Genomic DNA, 20,560 nt, shown 5'->3' with positions numbered 1-20,560 from the left:
ATTTCAAGATTTTCAGGGGTTTCCAATCGAGACGAAACCGGGGCGCGAATTTTTGGTTTTGATTTTAGAACTATATAGGTATTTGGTATTTAATTATTTACCTATGAAGGCAATTAATGAAAATGTATATCAATCTTTATTGATAAATATAAATTTAACTCTTGTTCAGCTCGTATTATGAATTATTCTTTGTTTAGTTTTTCCTCTCATTTCCTAGCTTTGTTTTGAAGGCAGGAAAAATGATTGTAGATGCCTAATAGATAGTATTAATTTACGTTTGAAATTGGAACTATTTAATAAAACAAAACTGATTGATAAAACTGCACATAAAAATAAAGGAAAACTTTTTCAATTTCCCAGCAATTTCATTCTACAGCTTGCACATTGCACAAGGATAACATACCTACCTATTGTGTTTTTGAAAAATAAGTACTTATATTTGAAGAAAAAATTCTTCATAACTTTTGTTCTGTAAAATTGATTGCCACACTTAATCTCAATTCTATTAAAATAAAAAAAAATCTCTCTCTCTTCTCTCCCTTCCATCTCCATTCATAAAAAAATGGAGTGAATCAAAATACTCTCAATATTTTCGTGTTGAGTTCAGAGATAGAATCTTATTGAATTCTGTGGAATTCGATTCTCGTCCGGGGCAGATTTTATCCTGAACGGATAAGGTTTGTTCTCAGAACGGCTGGCTTTCTCCTATCCTGTCTTTTTCCTCTCTTCTTTTTTCTTTCTTTCTTTTCATTCTTCTTGTTCTGTCTTTCGTAATTCTTTAGCTTTGTTTGCTTTTCAGCTAAAAGTTTCGTCCTTCATTTAGTACTATCCTTTCTTCTATCTGTAGTCTGTGCTAGTACTAAGTAGGTACGCTTGTTAAGTATCTTATTAAGTAGTGAAGGTACATAGATAGAAACATTTAACCGGGCTCTGTAAACATGGATAGGATTCCTATGCCTTTACTATTCTTATGTATTTCTATAATCTCGTTAACATAGGTACCTGTAACTTGTTTTCCATTTATTCTACTTTTTCTGTCTTGGTTTTTTTTCCTCGTCCTTCTTTTTTGCTTTTTGTTTGCTGTCCAGCTGAAAGATTCGTCCTTCTTTTAGTAGTCTCCTTTCTTCTACTTGCATTAGGTCCGCTCTTTGATCTTCTTTTCAATTCCCTCAATATTCTTGGCTCTACCTTTCAACCTTTCCCTTTTCTCATTTAAGTTTTAACTCGTCAAACATGTAGGGGTATCTGGAATAAAATATTCAATAATAATAGGTATGTTTTAAAAAATAAAATAAATAAAAATATAGTAGGTATCTACGCAGATGAAGACAAAGCTTTTTACTTTCATTATTTTGTTCCTTAACCTAAATTTAGTTATTCTATCCTATAGGAAAGAAATGTAGATAGATACCTATGTAATCGGCTATTTTTTTCCGTCTAGGTACTAATCTTTCAGCTTGAGAAGAAGAGAAAGAAGCAACTCCTCACAAACTTTTGTACCTATTTTTAGGTTGAGGGTTACACCTTCAGAATCATTTCCCAAGTCATTAGTGCAGCAGCATTATTTTCATAGTAAGGGAGTTCTGACATCTCCACTAATCTCATTGCTCTTGTAGAGAGTACTAGCATCTCCACCAAGCCTTCATTAAATTACCGTAAACTGAGGTGACTTTGCACCACTTTTACTCAAATTTTTGGATACCACCGTCTAGGTACTAATCTTTCAGCTTGAGAAGAAGAGAAAGAAGCAACTCCTCACAAACTTTTGTACCTATTTTTAGGTTGAGGGTTACACCTTCAGAATCATTTCCCAAGTCATTAGTGCAGCAGCATTATCTTTATTTTTCTTCTTGAGAATCTCCACTTTGTCTGGTTTTTTCATTTTCTTTACTCAGAAGTTCAAGTAATTAGCGAGAGTTTTTACCTTTTCTTTACCCTCCCCCATATTAATAGCAAGATTTTCCTTAACGCTTGGCAGGTCGATTTAAAAGGCTGATGTTAGATTATTCTCTTTTATTTGACTTTGAGTTTTTCAATAAAATCAAAGTTTAAAAATAGTCTGATGATGATGGAGTATCTTTCTTTTAAATGCAAATTTTCATTTGTTTATCTTTTATTTTAATCTACGTCAAAGGCCGAGAAGGTTTAGTCATGTAGATATAAGTTAAAGAAAATATGGTGCTTCCCTTTCAGAAATTACATTCAAAGGCATGAAGCATGAATATTTTCAAGTTCAACTGTTTCAAGTCTGTTTTTTTTTTTTTTTTTTTTTTTTTTTTTTTTTTTTTTTTTTTTAATGGGGCATTTGAAATACTAATGTAGTTATCGATCGCAGACCATTGCATGGGAAATGCATAAAATTCAAGGGCACTAGAGTAATATGGTGACTCACTGACTGTCACCTGTGAATGGGTCCAATTAGGGTGAGGAAATACAAGTATAAGTAGTGCTTTATTTAGACTGTTAGCTTAGAACAAGTTGTTCCATTATACTAACAGTTTTCATAACAGTGCTCACAGACAGAGAATACCATCAGGACATGCATTTTTAACAGATGTGACTCTTACAACAGTTGGTGAAGGGAGTAGTTTTTTTTTTCTCAAATGGGGCATTTGAAATACTAATGTAGTTATCGATCGCAGACCATTACATGGGAAATGCATAAAATTCAAGGGCACTAGAGTAATATGGTGACTCACTTACTGTCACCTGTGAATGGGTTCAATGGGGCTGAGGAAATACAAGTATAAGTAGTGCTTTATTTAGACTGTTAGCTTAGAACAAGTTGTTCCATTATACCAACAGTTTTCATAACAAGACCCCAGAAGTAGAACAGTAAATATCTGTTGTGAGGATTTTCGTAGCGTCACTTTTTTCCCTGGGATTACAGTGATAACAACCAGCTTAACTGTCATCACGAGACATGAAAGCAAATTGATTAGTAATCACTCGTTCGCATACCAATCACAATCACGGCGTACGTTGCTTAACTCCAGTCATTCAAAACTGGTGTATTCAACCTCCCGCCGCACCAGCTCCTATAATTTCGGTGAAAAACCAAAAGTATAAGAGGATTATGCAAGGATTTTCGTAGCGTCACTTTTTTCCCTGGGATTACAGTGATAACAACCAGCTTAACTGTCATCACGAGACATGAAAGCAAATTGATCAGTAATCACTCGTTCACATACCAATCACAATCACGGCGTTCGTTGCTTAACTCCAGTCATTTAAAACTGGTGTATTCAAAACCCCGCCGCACCAGCTCTTATAATTTCGGTGAAAAACCAAAAGTATAAGAGGATTATGCGAAATAATATGCAATAAAGTTCCTGGTATAAAGAGGAAAGAATTAAACAACTTGTGAAAAGTTCACGTTAACCTCGTTCAAGTTCGGTGAAAAACCAAAAGTATAAGAGGATTATGCGAAATAATATGCAATAAAGTTCCTGGTATAAAGAGGAAAGAATTAAACAACTTGAGAAAAGTTCACGTTAACCTCGTTCAAGTACGAAGCGAGGGAAGATTCAAGGTTAAAACTTTCTGCCGGCATACAAGGTGAAAGCAATTTGTCAGATTTTGTTATAAAAACTTCCGTCAGTTTGATTGGAAATTATTCGCTGCATACAAGTATATTGGTTAGACTGCGGGGGTAAAGGGAATTCTTAGTCCTATCCCAGAAGGATAAACAAGGTAAATTCTCGTTCAAGTACGAAGCGAGGGAAGATTCAAGGTTAAAACTTTCTGTCGGCATACAAGGTGAAAGCAATTTGTCAGATTTTGTTATGTCAGTTTGATTGGAAATTATTCGCTGCATACAAGTATATTGGTTAGACTGCGGGGGTAAAGGGAATTTTCAGTCATATCCCAGCAGGATAAATAAGGTACCTATGTTATATTCTATTCTTATCAACCACGCTCACATACCTAGGTCTGAATTTAGAATAAAATTTATCCACTGGAATACCTAGCTAGGTTTAGAATACAAATTAAAATGAAATAAAGTTTTCTATTTGCAAAGGTGTCATGTTCAGGCATTTACCGCGTAGAGAAATGTAAAAATCAAATCAAATTAAATTCGGTTATTTTCGGTGAATCTAACAGCTTCTTTACAATTTTTGTGGATATCACAACCCAACATTATTCAGAGCGTCTAGTATTTCTGATTTTATCAACTTTATTACTGATTGCATCAACTCCGAACTCCGAGTCAACATTATTCAATGTTGACTTCAACATTATTCAATGTTGACTTATTAATTTTTATAGCTAGGTTTAGAATACAAATTAAAATGAAATAAAGTTTTCTACTTGCAAAGGTGTCATGTTAAGGTATTTACCGCGTAGAGAAATGCAAAAAATCAAATTAAATTCGGTTATTTTCGGTGAATCTAACAGCTTCTTCACAATTTTTGTGGATATCACAACCCAACATTATTCAGAGCGTCTAGTATTTCTGATTTTATCAACTTTATGACTGATTGCATCAACTCCTAACTCCGAGTCAACATTATTCAATGTTGACTTATTAATTTTTCATTTTTTCATCACAATCATATTTCTCATTCTATTATTTCTATTCGTCCCTGAACTTTACTGTTTTGTGCTCAGGCTCTAGTTTTATTTTTATCTAAATGAAATTCAGAATTAAAGTCCTTGCAATCTGATACATAAACCTACTTAAGTTTATGTTGTTCACAAAGACGAACTTACGTTTTGCTGTAAAGTTCTCAACATGATGTTTCAAGTATCAAGCAAGTATGTTATTTCAGATGCTCCACGATGTTTAATTTGTTTTATTAATAAAATAGTGAAACAAGCGGATGTATGTATATCCCAACATATGAAAAAACATCTTCTAAAACTGCAACTAGGTACTCTACTCTTTTATGTAACTTGAGAAAAAAATTAAATAAAATAAGTAGGTATGTGTACCTACCTAAGCATGAGTACTGTCGTATGTAAACTTGTAAACGCCATGCTATTCATGAGGATTTCTTTTCGCTATGCCTCTGTTGTAAAAGCTACGATGCTAAAAATTTTCCAAGTATGATTCATATTTCATACATAGGTAGCTTCTTTACTGCAATATAATAAATTACTTAAATTAGGTGTCTTTTATTCAAATAACCCTGGCAAACTAATATTGAGTTTCAAATAGGTCTAGGCAAGTATAGGTGGGGGAAAGGTATAAATTAATAACTTCACACCTGGGTACAACTTACTTTTTTCCGTTGGGGAAAAATGAGCTCGAAAGTTAAACGCAGTAGATTTTTATTATTATTTTCTGCTATCCGCATAACATTCCATAGTTTTTATTTTTTATCCAAGCCTGCAGTCTATTTAAACGAATTTATTGATATAAACTACGTATGTCTGCAGCAAAAGTTCAATGGAAATAGCTCAAATAGAATGTAATAGTTCAAATAGAGTACCTGAGGATACGACATTTTTCCAGGTCAAACGTTTATAAATACACGTGAGAAAAAGGATATTATAAGCACACACATTGTACAAATACTTTAGGTAGGTACATTGTATGTTATTTGTATGTGTTTATTAAGCTAGGCGGGTGCCAAAGATATGGAATAAGCTGAAGACCTACGTACTTACATAGGTATCTACTATCTACCTAAACCATTATTATGAAGCAACAATTTCTATACTTCAATGGGATAGATCCATTGAATTTTTTGTATATTTGAAATTAAAAAGAGATAACTTTGAGTGTATAAAAAGGTGTTTTATTAATAGACTTCACAGAATAGGTATTTTGTAATGATCATGTAATCTTATTTGTATGTGTTTATTAAGCTAGGAGGGTGCCAAAGATATGGAATAAGCTGAAGACCTACGTACTTACATAGGTATCTACTATCTACCTACACCATTATTATGAAGCAACAATTTCTATACTTCAATGGGATAGATACATTGAAATTTTTTGTATAGGTATTTGAGATTCAAAAGAGATAACTTTGAGTGTATAAAAAGGTGTTTTAATAGACTTCACAGAATAGGTATTTTGTAATGATCATGTGATGATTACCCATAGGTATTTTCAGCATTCTCTGTATCTTGTACTCTTGTCGTTATCTAAAATCCACATACCTAGTATTTATTCTAGGTAGGTATTTTCTTCTCGTATAACCTATAATCTATGATAAATGTTTTTCATACTCTGTGTCTTACCTTCTCCTACTTATTTTCCTCTCATTTCTGGATCAACAACCACTACTTGTCTGGTAGTAAAAGGTAGAAGTAAACACTAAGCATGTTGTAGCTCAAGAACATGATAATTATTATAAATCATCTTCTCCTCCGCTTTCTGCTCCTTCTCTTTCTCCTCCTCCTCCTCCTCCTCCTCTTTAGGCAGGTATAGGTGGGGGAAAGGTATAAATTAATAACTTCACACCTGGGTACAACTTACTTTTTTCCGTTGGGGAAAAATGAGCTCTAAAGTTAAACGCAGTAGATTTTTATTATTATTTTCTGCTATCCGCATAACATTCCATAGCTTTTTATTTTTTATCCAAGCCTGCAGTCTATTTAATCCAATTTATTGATATAAACTACGTATGTCTGCAGCAAAAGTTAAAAGTTCAATGGAAATATCTCAAATAGAATGTAATAGTTCAAATAGAGAACCTGAGGATACGACATTTTTCCAGGTCAAACATTTATAAATACACGTGAGAAAAAGGATATTACCTATAAGCACACACATTGTACAAATACTTTAGGTAGGTACATTGTATCTTATTTGTATGTGTTTATTAAGCTAGGAGGGTGCCAAAGATATGGAATAAGCTGAAGACCTACGTACTTACATAGGTATCTACTACCTACCTACACCATTATTATGAAGCAACAATTTCTATACTTCAATGGGATAGATACATTGAAATTTTTGTATATTTGAGATTAAAAAGAGATAACTTTGAGTGTATAAAAAGGTTTTTTAGACTTCACCGAATAGGTATTTTGTAATGATCATGTAATGATTACCCATAGGTATTTTCAGCATTCTCTGTATCTTGTACTCTTGTCGTTATCTAAAATCCACATAGTATTTATTCTAGGTATTTTCTTCTCGTATAACCTATAACCTGTGATAAATGTTTTTCATACTCTGTGCTGATCATGTGATGATTACCCATAGGTATTTTCAGCATTCTCTGTATCTTGTACTCTTGTCGTTATCTAAAATCCACATAGTATTTATTCTAGGTATTTTCTTCTCGTATAACCTATAACCTGTGATAAATGTTTTTCATACTCTGTGCAGGTAGATAGTTAGGTATACCTATCTGAGAGGATAAAATATGTCCAAGGCGTAGAAAATTTCTCCCTGATATTATTTTCAACTTAGTCACGTCCGTTGTGACGTAAAAAGAACTTTGAAAAGTGGTGGCCCTCCTCCATTTTTCCGGACTCCCTTAACTGCAACATTGCGACTTTTTTAAAATTTAATCGATGATGTAAAATTGTATACAAAAAGGGAGAGTGGACAATTATTGGAAATCTCCTGAAATGTCACGTATGCTGGATGGCGTTAACTACGGCCAATATGTTTGAACCTAACACGTAAAAAGAACTTTGAAAAGTGGTGGCCCTCCTCCATTTTTCCGGACTCCCTTAACTGCAATATTGCGACTTTTTTAAAATTTAATCGATGATGTAAAATTGTATACAAAAAGGGAGGGTGGACAATTATTGGAAATCTCCTGAAATGTCACGTATGTTGGATGGCGTCAACTACGGCCAATATGTTTGAACCTAACAATAACTGGTAAAATTAGCTACAATTATTTCAGTGACTTACAAATACTTTATTTACACTGCCAATGTAGGACTGAAAAGTGAGAAGTCCCTTTTTTGTCAGCAGTTTCACTACGTAAAAAGAACTTTGAAAAGTGGTGGCCCTCCTCCATTTTTCCGGACTCCCTTAACTGCAATATTGCGACTTTTTTAAAATTTAATCCATGATGTAAAATTGTATACAAAAAGGGAGAGTGGACAATTATTATTGGAAATCTCCTGAAATGTCACGTATGTTGGATGGCGTTAACTACGGCCAATATGTTTGAACCTAACAATAACTGGTAAAATTAGCTACAATTATTTCAGTGACCTACAAATACTTTATTTACACTGCCAATGTAGGACTGAAAAGTGAGAAGTCCCTTTTTTTGTCAGCAGTTTCACTAAAGTTCCGTTTATTGGGTGTAAATAAAATTCCTTTATGTATATTTTTTTTCAGGTAGACCTGACAGAGGGACTTTTTCAGCCGTACCTGTCAGGTCTACCTGATAGTGTGTGTGTGTGCTCATCTGGTATCAGGTAAACCTGAGAGGTGGACCTGATCAGGTGTACCTGATAGTGAGTGGCTAGCCTAAGAATAAACTCACAGTAGTCATTCCTAGAAAAATTGTTTAAGCAGCATGTTACATAGAACAATGTGACTTTGAAAAAAAAAAAACACATTTTTCAAGGGAGACAGTTTAATAGCACATAAAAAAATGTGTTTTTAAAAAAAAAAAAAAAAAAAAAAAAAAAAAACATTTTTCAAGGTAGACAGTTTAATAGCATTACAGTCCTTAGGGAAAGAAATAGTATAAAAGTCCCTGCTTAGTCGCCAAACCCTCACAAAAGTGCATGGTAAAACGGTTTAGTCAGCATTTTAGGTCACTGTAATCCTGAGGGATAAAATATGCAAAGTATTAGGGAAGTAGGAACAGATAAAAGAAAAATTAAATACTAGGAAGAAGCTGTTGTACCTACTTAACTGACAGGAAGTGTAAAAAAGGGCTATTTATGTTTTAATTTACTGCTTGGATGGGATAGGACGTGTACTACTTGATATTATGAAATGTTCTTCGTACGTCATATAAATAAAAGTCTGCTTTGGGGAGCTAGGGAAGTAGGAACAGATAAAAGAAAAATTAAATACTAGGAAGAAGCTGTTGTACCTACTTAACTGACAGGAAGTGTAAAAAAGGGCTGTTTATGTTTTAATTTACTGCTTGGATGGGATAGGACGTGTACTACTTGATATTATGAAATGTTCTTCGTACATATAAATAAAAGTCTGCTTTGGGGAGCCATGTGTTTGGAATATAAAGTAAGGCGATGTACTTTGCTGATGTAGAAATGTGTCAAGTTGTGTAAATGTGTAAGGCTGGTACTGGTATGTCAAATAAAGGATGGTTTTTAAGGTGAACAAGTTAATTTTATAATACTGACTATATTTGGGGTGCACTCATCCTCGGTGTACTACTTGATATTATGAAATGTTCTTCGTACATATAAATAAAAGTCTGCTTTGGGGAGCCATGTGTTTGGAATATAAAGTAAGGGGGTGTACTTTGCTTATGTAGAAATGTGTCAAGTTGTTTAAATGTGTAAGGCTGGTACTGGTATGTCAAATAAAGGATGGTTTTTAAGGTGAACAAGTTAATTTTATAATACTGACTGATATTTGGGGTGCACTCATGCTCGTAGTGAAAAATAGGTTAGGAGGAAATGTCCACGAGAAAACCTTCAGTGAAACACAGATTTTTTCCCCCTACAATACATTATTCAATAGTTTGATGTTTTTCATTCAATAATATTTTTTTAGGAAAAAAAATCGCGAAATGGGGGCAGTTATATCTAAGTATCTATTGAGAGAACAAAATTAGATTCAATTTTCACTTATGTAAACTCCAGGGTGGGCTACACAAATCATAGTATTTTTTGGACAGATTTTGATACTTTCTCGGATCAATGTTCAAGATAACAGGAGATTTTCAATTTTACCACGTTTCAAAATCTTGTCGTCAATTTGTTAAAGTTTCTCTTGTTTCACCATCAATGATGAAAATAATGATAGGGTATCATATGGTAACAAAATCGAGTATAAAATAGGAGCTACTCAGAAAAAAAAAAAAAAAAAAAAAATCGCGAAATGGGGGCAGTTATATCTAAGTATCTATTGAGAGAACAAAATTAGATTCCATTTTCACATATATTATGTAAACTCCAGGGTGGGCTACACAAATCATATTATTTTTTGGACAGATTTTGATATTTTCTCAGATCAATGTTCAAGCTAGCAGGAGATTTTCAATTTTTCCACGTTTCAAAATCTTGTCGTCAATTTGTTAAAGTTTCTCCTGTTTCACCATCAATGATGAAAATAATGATAGGGTATCATATGGTAACAAAATCGAGTATAAAATAAGAGCTACTCACTGTATAAAATCGAACAAAAGGCAACAGATAAGTACAATTCTCCACTGTCTGAGACTGAATCGGATAATGGACGTGTTATTCAAAATATTAGGTACCTAATAAGTACAATTCTCCACTGTCTGAGACTGAATCGGATAATGGATGTGTTATTCAAAATATTAGGTACCTCAGTATTTGGTTAACCCATATTTCAGTCTTCAAATGGAGCACATTTCTACCAGTGTTCTTGATCTATTTCACCAGATTTATTATTAGGATAAGAATAAGAAAGTGAGATAATGGAGCTTTGTTTCCTAAGGTACCTCAGTATTTGGTTAACCCACATTTCAGTCTTCAAATGGAGCACATTTCTACCAGTGTTCTTGATCTATGTTTCTTGGTGTCGAATAGTGCCATCTGTTAACACAAAATAATTACTTTAGGGATCGAAAAAAGGCTTGCGCTACGTTCTTGTTTTCTTGGTGTCGAATAGTGCCATCTGTTAACACAAAATAATTACTTTAGGGATCGAAAAAAGGCTTGCGCTACGTTCTTGTTTGAGGTTGAGGGAAACCCTAGGAATTACCTATTTTACATATTCCAAAGCAAGGACTCGTCGTTTTTCATTAATTTTGTAACTTTCAAGCAGAATTTAGGTAACATTTTCAGGAATTCAAAATTAAACGCACATATAAATCTAGAGGGAAACCCTAGGAATTACCTATTTTACATATTCCAAAGCAAGGACTCGTCGTTTTTCATTAATTTTGTAACTTTCAAGCAGAATTTGGGTAACATTTTCAGGAATTCAAAATTAAACGCACATATAAATCTACAGCAAGATTTAATTTAGAATAGATATAATATTAAAAAAAGTACCTCGCAGATTTCAGTCTGAGCATAATGCTTCAAACGCTTGATGTTATTCAAATTGCACTAATGAGAATCTAGAGAAGAGCAATTTACTTGAACTGTTAAACTAAAATGCAAAAATCTGGTGTGAACATCACACGACTTTCCTTATCCTATTGAATGATGCTTATTTGAGTGTTCTTTTTGGAATTTGGACGACCGGTAAAAAATCAGTCGTCCAAACCGGTGTGTGTGTGTAACGGGTAACGGGCCTAAGCGTAGTAAACGTGATAATACTCACTGAGTAGGTACCTATGTAGTAAAATGAGCGCATTAGTTATTATTAGTAGGTACCTAAAATGTAAACCCTTTTAAGCTCAGGGGGGAAAGTTGCCTAAAATTGTGTCAATGTCGTGTGTTAAATGCAAATGTGTAAATATTAAATTACAAAACAATCGAGCGCAGTGACCACAACGCCATGGGATCTTTTCTCAGGTAAGTTAATGGCCATCAAATAGGATTCCTTGAAGATTACAAAGAAGGACCACTGACTCACGGAGGCACTGGGTTTGTATTCCGGCCTGTGTGGAGATTTTCTGACCGAACTCTCCGGTTCTCTGATAGGTATGGATGTGAAAGTTCGGAGGTACAATCCCCCCCCTAGAGATTTCGAAGATTCCGCGTTCAAGTTTGAGTCTAATTACAAAGAAGGACCACTGACTCACGGAGGCACTGGGTTTGTATTCCGGCCTGTGTGGAGATTTTCTGACCGAACTCTCCGGTTCTCAGATAGCTATATGGATGTGAAAGTTCGGAGGTACAATTCCCCCCTCCCCCTGGAGATTTTGAAGATTCCGCGTTCAAGTTTGAGTCTGTGAACATTTTCAAATAATCCTGCCTCTCTCTATGCCTCAACATAAATATTTATGGGTAGAAGTGTGCGTCTAAGTAGAAAATGAAGTAGGTATACTCGTAGGTATTTTGAGAGGGCTTGTTTGGGAAAACATAAATAAAATTTCCTTGCCATACAAGTACGTTGAAAAGGGGGGTTTCTACCACACTTTGGGTCGAATTCCTAAACTTATCAAGTGTGGTTGGTATTGGAATTGGAATAAGTTGGTAGCTAAACACAAAGTAATGAGACAGGAATGGATGGCAGATGGCAATGTAGCGCTCTACAGTGAATGCTGTGATGGTTAGGACAGTGGCATTTGCTGACGTCTCCGAGAGAAAGCTGACCATGATGCAGATAGTCTCATCAAACATGTAGGGGTATCTGGAATAAAATATTCAATAACAATAGGTATGTTTTAAAAAATAAAATAAATAAAAATATAGTAGGTATCTACGCAGATGAAGGCAAAGCTTTCTACTTTCATTATTTTGTTCCTTAACCTAAATTTAATTATTCTATCCTCTAGGAAAGAAATGTAGATAGGTAGAATCGGCTATTTTTTTTCCTATGTAATCGGCTATTTTTTTTCCGTCTACTAATCTTTCAGCTTGAGAAGAAGAGAAAGAAGCAACTCCTCACAAACTTTTGTACCTATTTTTAGGTTGAGGGTTAGACCTTCAAGTCATTAGTGCAGCAGCATTATCTTTATTTTTCTTCTTGAGAATCTCGACTTTGTCTGGATTTTTTATTTTCTTTACTCAGAAGTTCAAGTAATTAGCTAGAGTTTTTACTTTTTCTTTACCCTCCCCCACATTAATAGCAAGATTTTCCTTAACGCTTGGCAGGTCGATTTAAAAGGCTGATGTTAATTATTCTCTTTTATTTGACTTTGAGTTTTTCAATAAAATCAAAGTTTAAAAATAGTCTGAGATGGTAAAATTCCTAATCAAAGGAGTATCTCTTTTAAAAGAAAATTCAGGTACCTCAGTATTTGGTTAACCCACATTTCAGTCTTCAAATGGAGCACATTTCTACCAGTGTTCTTGATCTATGTCACCAGATTTACTATTAGGATAAGAATAAGAAAGTGAGATAATGGAGCTTTGTTTCCTAAAAAAAGTAGGGCAAGATATAATACTGTCTAGCATATTATTATCAGAAGAAACAATTTTAAAGTAGTAGATTTTCTAAAAATAATGCATTGAAGTAGAAACCATGCTAAGTGGATTGCTCTGTTTACAAATCCTGACCTTACTCGGTCTCAAAATGTTTGGGAAAGGTTTCAAAGGTTGTGTGGTTCTAATTTTATACCATAGTATACTCGTAGGTAGGCAAGTACATAGATTTTCCGAGTAGCTCTTTTAAAAGTTGAAACGTAGGTAGGTACTTATAACTTTTTTACGAGTCGTATCAAATCAGGATCCGAGTTCAGGATTGAGTTTAGTTGGCTTTCCCTAGAAGTCAAAGGGGCGTAAGTGATTTTATCAAAATTTTCGTAAGCGCACTTAAGTCTATTTGTGCTGCAATTATTTCCGCAAATATCACATACGCCTCAACATAAAAAAAAATCAATATCTTCACAATGGTTTAGAAATCACATACGCCTGTTCGTGCTACCAATAGTATCTCTCACACGTAGTATGTCTGTGTGTTAATGTCATTTTTTGTTTTTTGTCACTTACGCCCTTTTGACTTTCTAGCGGCGACTTAGTTGATGATAAAAAAAAACCCACAAAATGATGGAAGAAAAGGGTAGCTGTAACGAAAGGAGTTACCGGTTACCGAGTGCTGTTTACAAATCCTGACCTTACTCGGTCTCAAAATGTTTGGGAAAGGTTTCAAAGGTTGTGTGGTTCTAATTTTATACCATAGTATAGGTAGGCAAGTACAGAGATTTTCCGAGTAGCTCTTTTAAAAGTTGAAACGTAGGTAGGTACTTATATCTTTTTTACCGAATCGCATCAAATCAGGATCGAGTTCAGGATTGAGTTTAGTTGGCTTTCCCTAGAAGTTTAAAGAAAAATATTATCTACTTGTTAATTATTATTCAGAAATGAATAGCACTGTTCAGGTAGTTGATGATAAAAAAACCCACAAAATGATGGAAGAAAAGGGTAGCTGTATCGAATGGAGTTACCGAGTCTTCAACTCAATACTTACTTGTGCCAGATGTAAATGATCTCTGACGGGATCCCCCAGAAGAGCATCAGCAAATCCGAAACGGCCAAACTGAAGAGATAATAGTTGGTGGCCGTATGCATGTGCTTGTTCCTCGCTATGACCACACAGGTGCAGAGGTTCCCAAAGCACCCCGTCACCAAAATGATAACGTAGATGACAGTCACTGGGAAGATAACATACAGGGGGTCATGCTGCGGACCCCAAGCCAGGTCTTCGTACTGTGAGTCGTTCATCAAACCGCTGGAACAGGGGAAATGGGAATAGGTAAGTCGGATTGATTTATTTTCACTCTAAGGCCAGCCACTTACTATCAGGTCTGACAGGTACACTTGGTCAGGTCTATCTGATACCTGATGAGCACACACACTATCAGGTAGACCTGACAGGTACACTTGGTCAGGTCTATCTGACACCTGATGAGCACACACACTATCAGGTAGACCTGACAGGCGGACCTGATCAGGTGTACCTGTCAGGTCCCTGATAGTGGTCTATTACCTGATAGTGAGTGGCTGGCCTAAGCAATAGGGCTAAGTGTAGTAATTGGGATTTGATCAAGCATAAAATTGGACGAAGTCAGCACTCCTTGAAAAATGTCTTAAAATTAAATTAGGTGAATGCAATTAAGTGTGAGAAAACTATACACCCTCGTAATCCTTTTCCAAGAGAAAAACTTTCCACTTTCCACGAAAAACTCGAAGTTTTCTCAGTCCCATTTCAGCATAACTTACACCAAATTATGAACCATTCGTTCAAGTACGAAGCGAGGGAAGATTCAAGGTTAAAACTTTCTGTCGGCATACAAGGTGAAAGCAATTTGTCAGATTTTGTTATGTAAACTTCCGTCAGTTTGATTGGAAATTATTCGCTGCATACAAGTAGGTATATTAAGGAGCGCGGTAGCGCTCCGCCCCGCCAAGTCAAGATTTGGTTAGACTGCGGGGGTAAAGGGAATTTTCAGTCCTATCCCAGCAGGATAAACAAGGTATGTTATATTCTATTCTTATCAACCACGCTCACATAGGTCTGAATTTAGAATAAAATTTATCCACTGGAATACCTAGCTAGGTTTAGAATACAAATTAAAATGAAATAAAGTTTTCTACTTGCAAAGGTGTCATGTTAAGGTATTTACCGCGTAGAGAAATGTAAAAAATCAAATCAAATTAAATTTGGTTATTTTCGGTGAATCTAACAGCTTCTTCACAATTTTTGTGGATATCACAACCCAACATTATTCAGAGCGTCTAGTACCTATTTCTGATTTTATCAACTTTATGGCTGATTGCATCCACTCCGAACTCCGAGTCAACATTATTCAATGTTGACTTATTAATTTTTAATTTTTTCATCACAATCATATTTCTCATTCTATTATTTCTATTCATCCCTGAACTTTACTGTTTTGTGCTCTAGCTCTAGTTTTATTTTTATCTAAATGAAATTCAGAATTAAAGTCCTTGCAATCTGATACATAAACCTACATAAGTTTATGTTGTTCACAGAGACGAGCTTACGTTTTGCTGTAAAGTTCTCAACATGATGTTTCAAGTATCAAGCAAGTATGTTATTTCAGATGCTCCACGATGTTCAATTTGTTTTATTAATAAAATAGTGAAAAAAGCGGATGTAGGTAGTTATACTCGAAAGTACATATATATGTAAGTATTTGTATGTATATCCCAACTAGGTACTCTACCCTTTTATGTAACTTGAGAAAAAAAATTAAATAAAATAAGTAGGTATGTACCTACCTAAGCATGAGTACTGTCGTATGTAAACTTGTAAACGCCATGCTATTCATGAGGATTTCTTTTCGCTATGCCTCTGTTGTAAAAGCTACGATGCTAAAAATTTTCCAAGTATGATTCATATTTCATACATAGGTAGCTTCTTTACTGCAATATAATAAATTACTTAAATTAGGTGTCTTTTATTCAAATAACCCTGGCAAACTAATATTGAGTTTCAAATAGGTCTAGGCAGGTAATTATTATAGTTAGTTTGTTTGTTGGAAGTTCAGCATTTCGGGAGAAGTTCGGATAAGTTAAACTGCCCACGAAATTAAAGAGACAGCTTTGTGCGAAAATAGAAAATAAGATTATCATTCAAACGGAAAACACATCGTGAAATCGATACAAGCTTTCCCCCCTAGTTGGTTCCACATAAATTTTAATAAGAAAACCCACCGACTTCTGTACGTGCGGTTGAAGTATTACACTCTACCGAAGCAGAAACTCTACTCGCTGGGAAAGTGCGAACGCATTATTTCACTTGAAATGCTTCATCTTGTAATGTGCTACAGTCATTGGTCCATTTAGTCTCGACGAATAAGTAACAATACTCTGTAACTTGTTGAAACTTTTCCGACGTAGTTTCGAGGGAGGATAAATCCTGTTGAGAGAAACACAAATAACGATTCGAATTTCCAGGAAATCACAATGACAAGACCTTTTCAATAAAACTTATTTTCTTGTTCAAAATTCCTTTTTCAATTTATTACATAATTTTAACATAAGACGCCATTTACAACAAGGTCGTACTTATGATGCAGTTCCTATACTCAGGGCCGTATTATGTAGGTCGCCCTTCGGGTTGTTTTTGGCTCCTAAATGTGGTAATATACCAAAAATAATGACCTCTAATTTGGAGCATAACTCCCAGTCTTAAGACACACTTCAAAGTCTTGCCCGCCCATACTTGGGTAACTATACTTCCTTATGACCTAGATTTTTGGAAATTGAGTTAGCAAGAAATACCACACATTTACTTTTCACCTAGGTACATACCGTACGTTAAGTTGTTAATTAAATTATTAGTTGTCAGAAAACAAACAAATCAGTATAAAGCCATGCTATACAATCTACACATAGTTCTGTTATTATATTATATATTTCATTTCGAAGGAAATGTAGGATACATTGAGGTAAAAGTTTCCGTGTTTTCTACTGTAATATATGGTAGCTAACTAAATTTGTTCAACAAACGAAGAAAGTTTCAAGTTTTTACTTGACATTTCCACGAATTCCACATTGAGCTTTTGTTCGTTTGTTCCACTATAACAATCGAACGGTTTGTTCGATCTTAATGAACCTCGATAAAAAAAAGTTAAAAACAATGCATTGAGAAAGAAATTAGTCAAATTAGTGATAGGGTGCCACTGGTTAGGTAAAAGAACTCTATTATTGGGTTATTTGTTATTTCCCCTGATTTAGTTTGTTGGAATGCTAAATTATAGTGTCTAGCTTCCCGATATAGAGGTCAATAATTGAGTTCCTGATCCCAGTCACTCGATTGGGCTTCCGGCACCCTAAGTTCAAAAATCGGAAGCCTAAAATAACATCGAAACCAAAAAAAAAAAATCAACCACATCAACCAGGCTCTGTGTGCAGGTGCTCATCCTAAATGTTGTTAGGTACATTTTCCACTCTCATTTTTCATTCGGAAAAATAAATAAATAAAAAAAAAAAATAAATAAATAAAAAAAAACAGGAGGGAGAGAAAAAAAAGCAAACGTTGTTTATTCCAAAATGTTGAAATGTTTCGATCAGAAAGAGGCTGGGGAAAGATGACCAGATGAGGAAGAAGAAATTCTCGAGAAAACCTTGCACCTGGGTTTCTTCTCACATGAGTTGTACGAATGAAGGGAAAAGGAGATGAGAAAGGAAAACAAGGAAGAGGAGATGGAAAATTGCCACGTAATGGCATTGATCAAAATACTTAATGAGAATTTTGTTTAGTTTGAGATAATGATAGATAATAATTACCTAAAGAACAATATCTACCTTAGGGCCCCTTCCCACTTGTCTTGAGTTTCATCCAAATTTTTCCGAATGCCCTGTACTCCTGTAGGCAATGCACCTAATTTAAATGAGCGTGTTCCCACTAAACGCGACACGATGGTTGTTTTTCACCGCACCGCTTTTTTTTTTTTTTTTTTTTTTTGAACGACAAGTGGCTTAAGGATGAATAAAAAGTGTGCGATAGAATAAATATGATACCTAGCTAAGCATTAAAACGTTAAAATTATCATCAGTCCTCAAAGGTGTGGTTCTGAAGTCAAAGAGATGAGATTTGTATGAGGATATAATTATTACCTACTAGATACTTCACAAGATACCTAAATACTTCACACATACTCGTACAAAAACACCACATGATGGTAGGTAGGTACTTCAAAAACGAAATGATTGAACCATTTTCTCTGCTTCACACCTACCTAGGTATATTGCTTTCGGTTTTCCATTTTGATTGAAATGAAATAAAAGGAAAATACAAGTACCTTTAGTGAAACATGTGAAAAATAAATTCTGAAAAGAAAAACAATCAATTTTTACTTTTCTTATTTTGTACAGGATTCTGACCTAAATTTGCATTTTTTTTTTTTTTTTTTTTTGACGACAGTTAACAGTACTGTGATTTCTAATAACAAGAACTTATTTTCTTATTTATGGAGTTATGAAAAATATCCTGTAGACTGTAGAGTAATGGTACGATGCTTTCTCATGTGTAGGTATCTAAATGGGGAAGCACTGTTGGAAGACCAAAGTGAAAACCTCGGAAAAAATAGGTTGTCTGTAACATGAGATTGTAAACCTTTGGTAAGAGAGCGAAAAATCCAAGACATACACTTAAAAAATCTAAGTATGTACTCAAATCTTCTACCTGTGAAGTTATGGAAACCGATCAATGCATAATTACCCTTGAAATTTGTGATGAAAAGGAATTAGGTACCTACCTAGGTTAGGCATTTTATTGAATGAAAAGTACATAATTCTTTCATCTAGGAATAGTATCAGGAGTAAGAAATAAGTACCTACATAGGTATTGGACAATCTCATAAAGTCAAATAAGACATAAAGTTTGTCCCAGGCAGAAATCGAACCCGTGACCGCTTACAAATCAGGCGCGCAAATGCTACCTTCAAGCCTACTAGATTGGCTGGAGAAGGGAGACTGTTCCTTTGTGTTTAGCACATTGCATACACAAACTTTTTTCGGGCATTCATACAAAATGTTTTTTCAAGTGTACATTTTGAGAGTTCTGACAAAGATGATTTGTTCTCTAATTCCCGATTCCTAGCCCTACCCTACCACTTTCTAATTTCTATTAGACTCGGGACTGCAATTTTGCATCCATAATATATAGTTCTCTAATTCCCGATTCCTAGCCCTACCCTACCACTTTCTAATTTCTATTAGACTCGGGACTGCAATTTTGCATCCATAATATATAGGGTCCTAAGTGGTTCTTCTGTTCCATTCTCACAGGAAAAGCGTTCACAATGGAAATACAAATGATTCTAAATTAGCTTTTAACTACTCGGTAGGTACCTACCTAGGTACCTACTACCCACTGAGAATAAAAATTAAAATGAGTGCTCCACTTTTTCTTCTAGACCAAGCTATTTTCTTCGTTCCTCTCGCAAAATTTTAATCCCAATTATTCTAGAACTACCTTTACCCTTTAAAGGAAAACTTTTCAAAAAGTCATAATTATTTTCAATATTATTAACAGTATCATTTGTTTCTAGGTAGGTTTCAGGTTTCTTCGTTGATACATAGCTTTAGAAACGATTGGAAAAATCTGTCTTATGATATATGTTTAAATGAATTTTTTAAAAGTAAGTAGGTACCTACCTAAATAAAATTAATAGGTAACTAAAATAAATTTAAGTAGGTAGGTACCTTAACAAATGAGCCTTGGGGCCCCACCGAACTAAACTATAGAGAAAATAAAATTAATAGCATGAGCGATATTGAAAAGAAATTCAGTTCTTTTGTTTATGGATAGCATTGTACAATTTTTATTTCACTCCAATACAAAAGATATAAAATATATTATAAAGCGGATATAAACAAAGGGATGAGAACAGAAAATTGAGACAATGCAACAAATAAGTAAATCGGTTACACCATTTCTAAAAGGTTCAATTTGTTTTCGATATGAAACTATTGCGAGATAGCATAGGATTCTTCCTTGTCCTATTTTCATAGAGCTGAGAAAATACGCAGAGATTTTACAAATTTAGGACAAACAAGACATTTACATAATTTTTTCTGCATTTTTTTGTTGTCGAAAATAATGTTCTAGAAGAAATTTTATTAACAAATTTTTTCCTTATGAAAGAAGACTTTTCTAATCATCTTTGACCTGAATTTCTTGATCTCATTTTGATCCCTCTTATAAAAGTAAGAATAAAATGTACCTACCTAAAATATTTTTCCTAATCCTTATCTAGAAATTCTAGTTTTCTACGCAGTAAGTTAGGTACATACTACCTAACCTTACTTAATTAGAAAAAGTAAAAAAAGCTGCTTTGTAAGGTAGACTACAAAATAATTACTACAAAAGGATGTGTATGGTGGTTTCTTATTTCTTGAATCTTGACATTGAAGAATGATGGCGTCTTTCGCT

At 34.4% G+C, this 20,560-nt stretch overlaps 1 protein-coding gene across 1 annotated transcript in view; it reads right to left on the bottom strand.

The window, feature by feature from the left end:
• LOC103521202 (pyrokinin-1 receptor-like) overlaps positions 1-20,560 on the bottom strand; it is a 164,828-nt gene that overhangs the window by 18,409 nt on the left and 125,859 nt on the right. The window contains exons 3-4 of the mRNA XM_026832068.1: positions 14,123-14,383; positions 12,124-12,343 (exon numbers count right to left, since the gene is read on the bottom strand). Of these exons, the coding sequence (XP_026687869.1) occupies positions 12,124-12,343; positions 14,123-14,376 (474 nt within the window). The 5' untranslated portion in view covers positions 14,377-14,383. The remainder of the gene's footprint in view (positions 1-12,123; positions 12,344-14,122; positions 14,384-20,560) is intronic.

This window comes from Diaphorina citri, unplaced genomic scaffold (genome assembly GCF_000475195.1).
Source record: "Diaphorina citri unplaced genomic scaffold, Diaci psyllid genome assembly version 1.1 scaffold73, whole genome shotgun sequence".
Classification (NCBI taxonomy): domain Eukaryota; kingdom Metazoa; phylum Arthropoda; class Insecta; order Hemiptera; family Psyllidae; genus Diaphorina; species Diaphorina citri.
The sequence above is the reverse complement of the archived record's forward strand: the minus strand, read 5'-3'. Positions and strand labels throughout refer to the sequence as shown.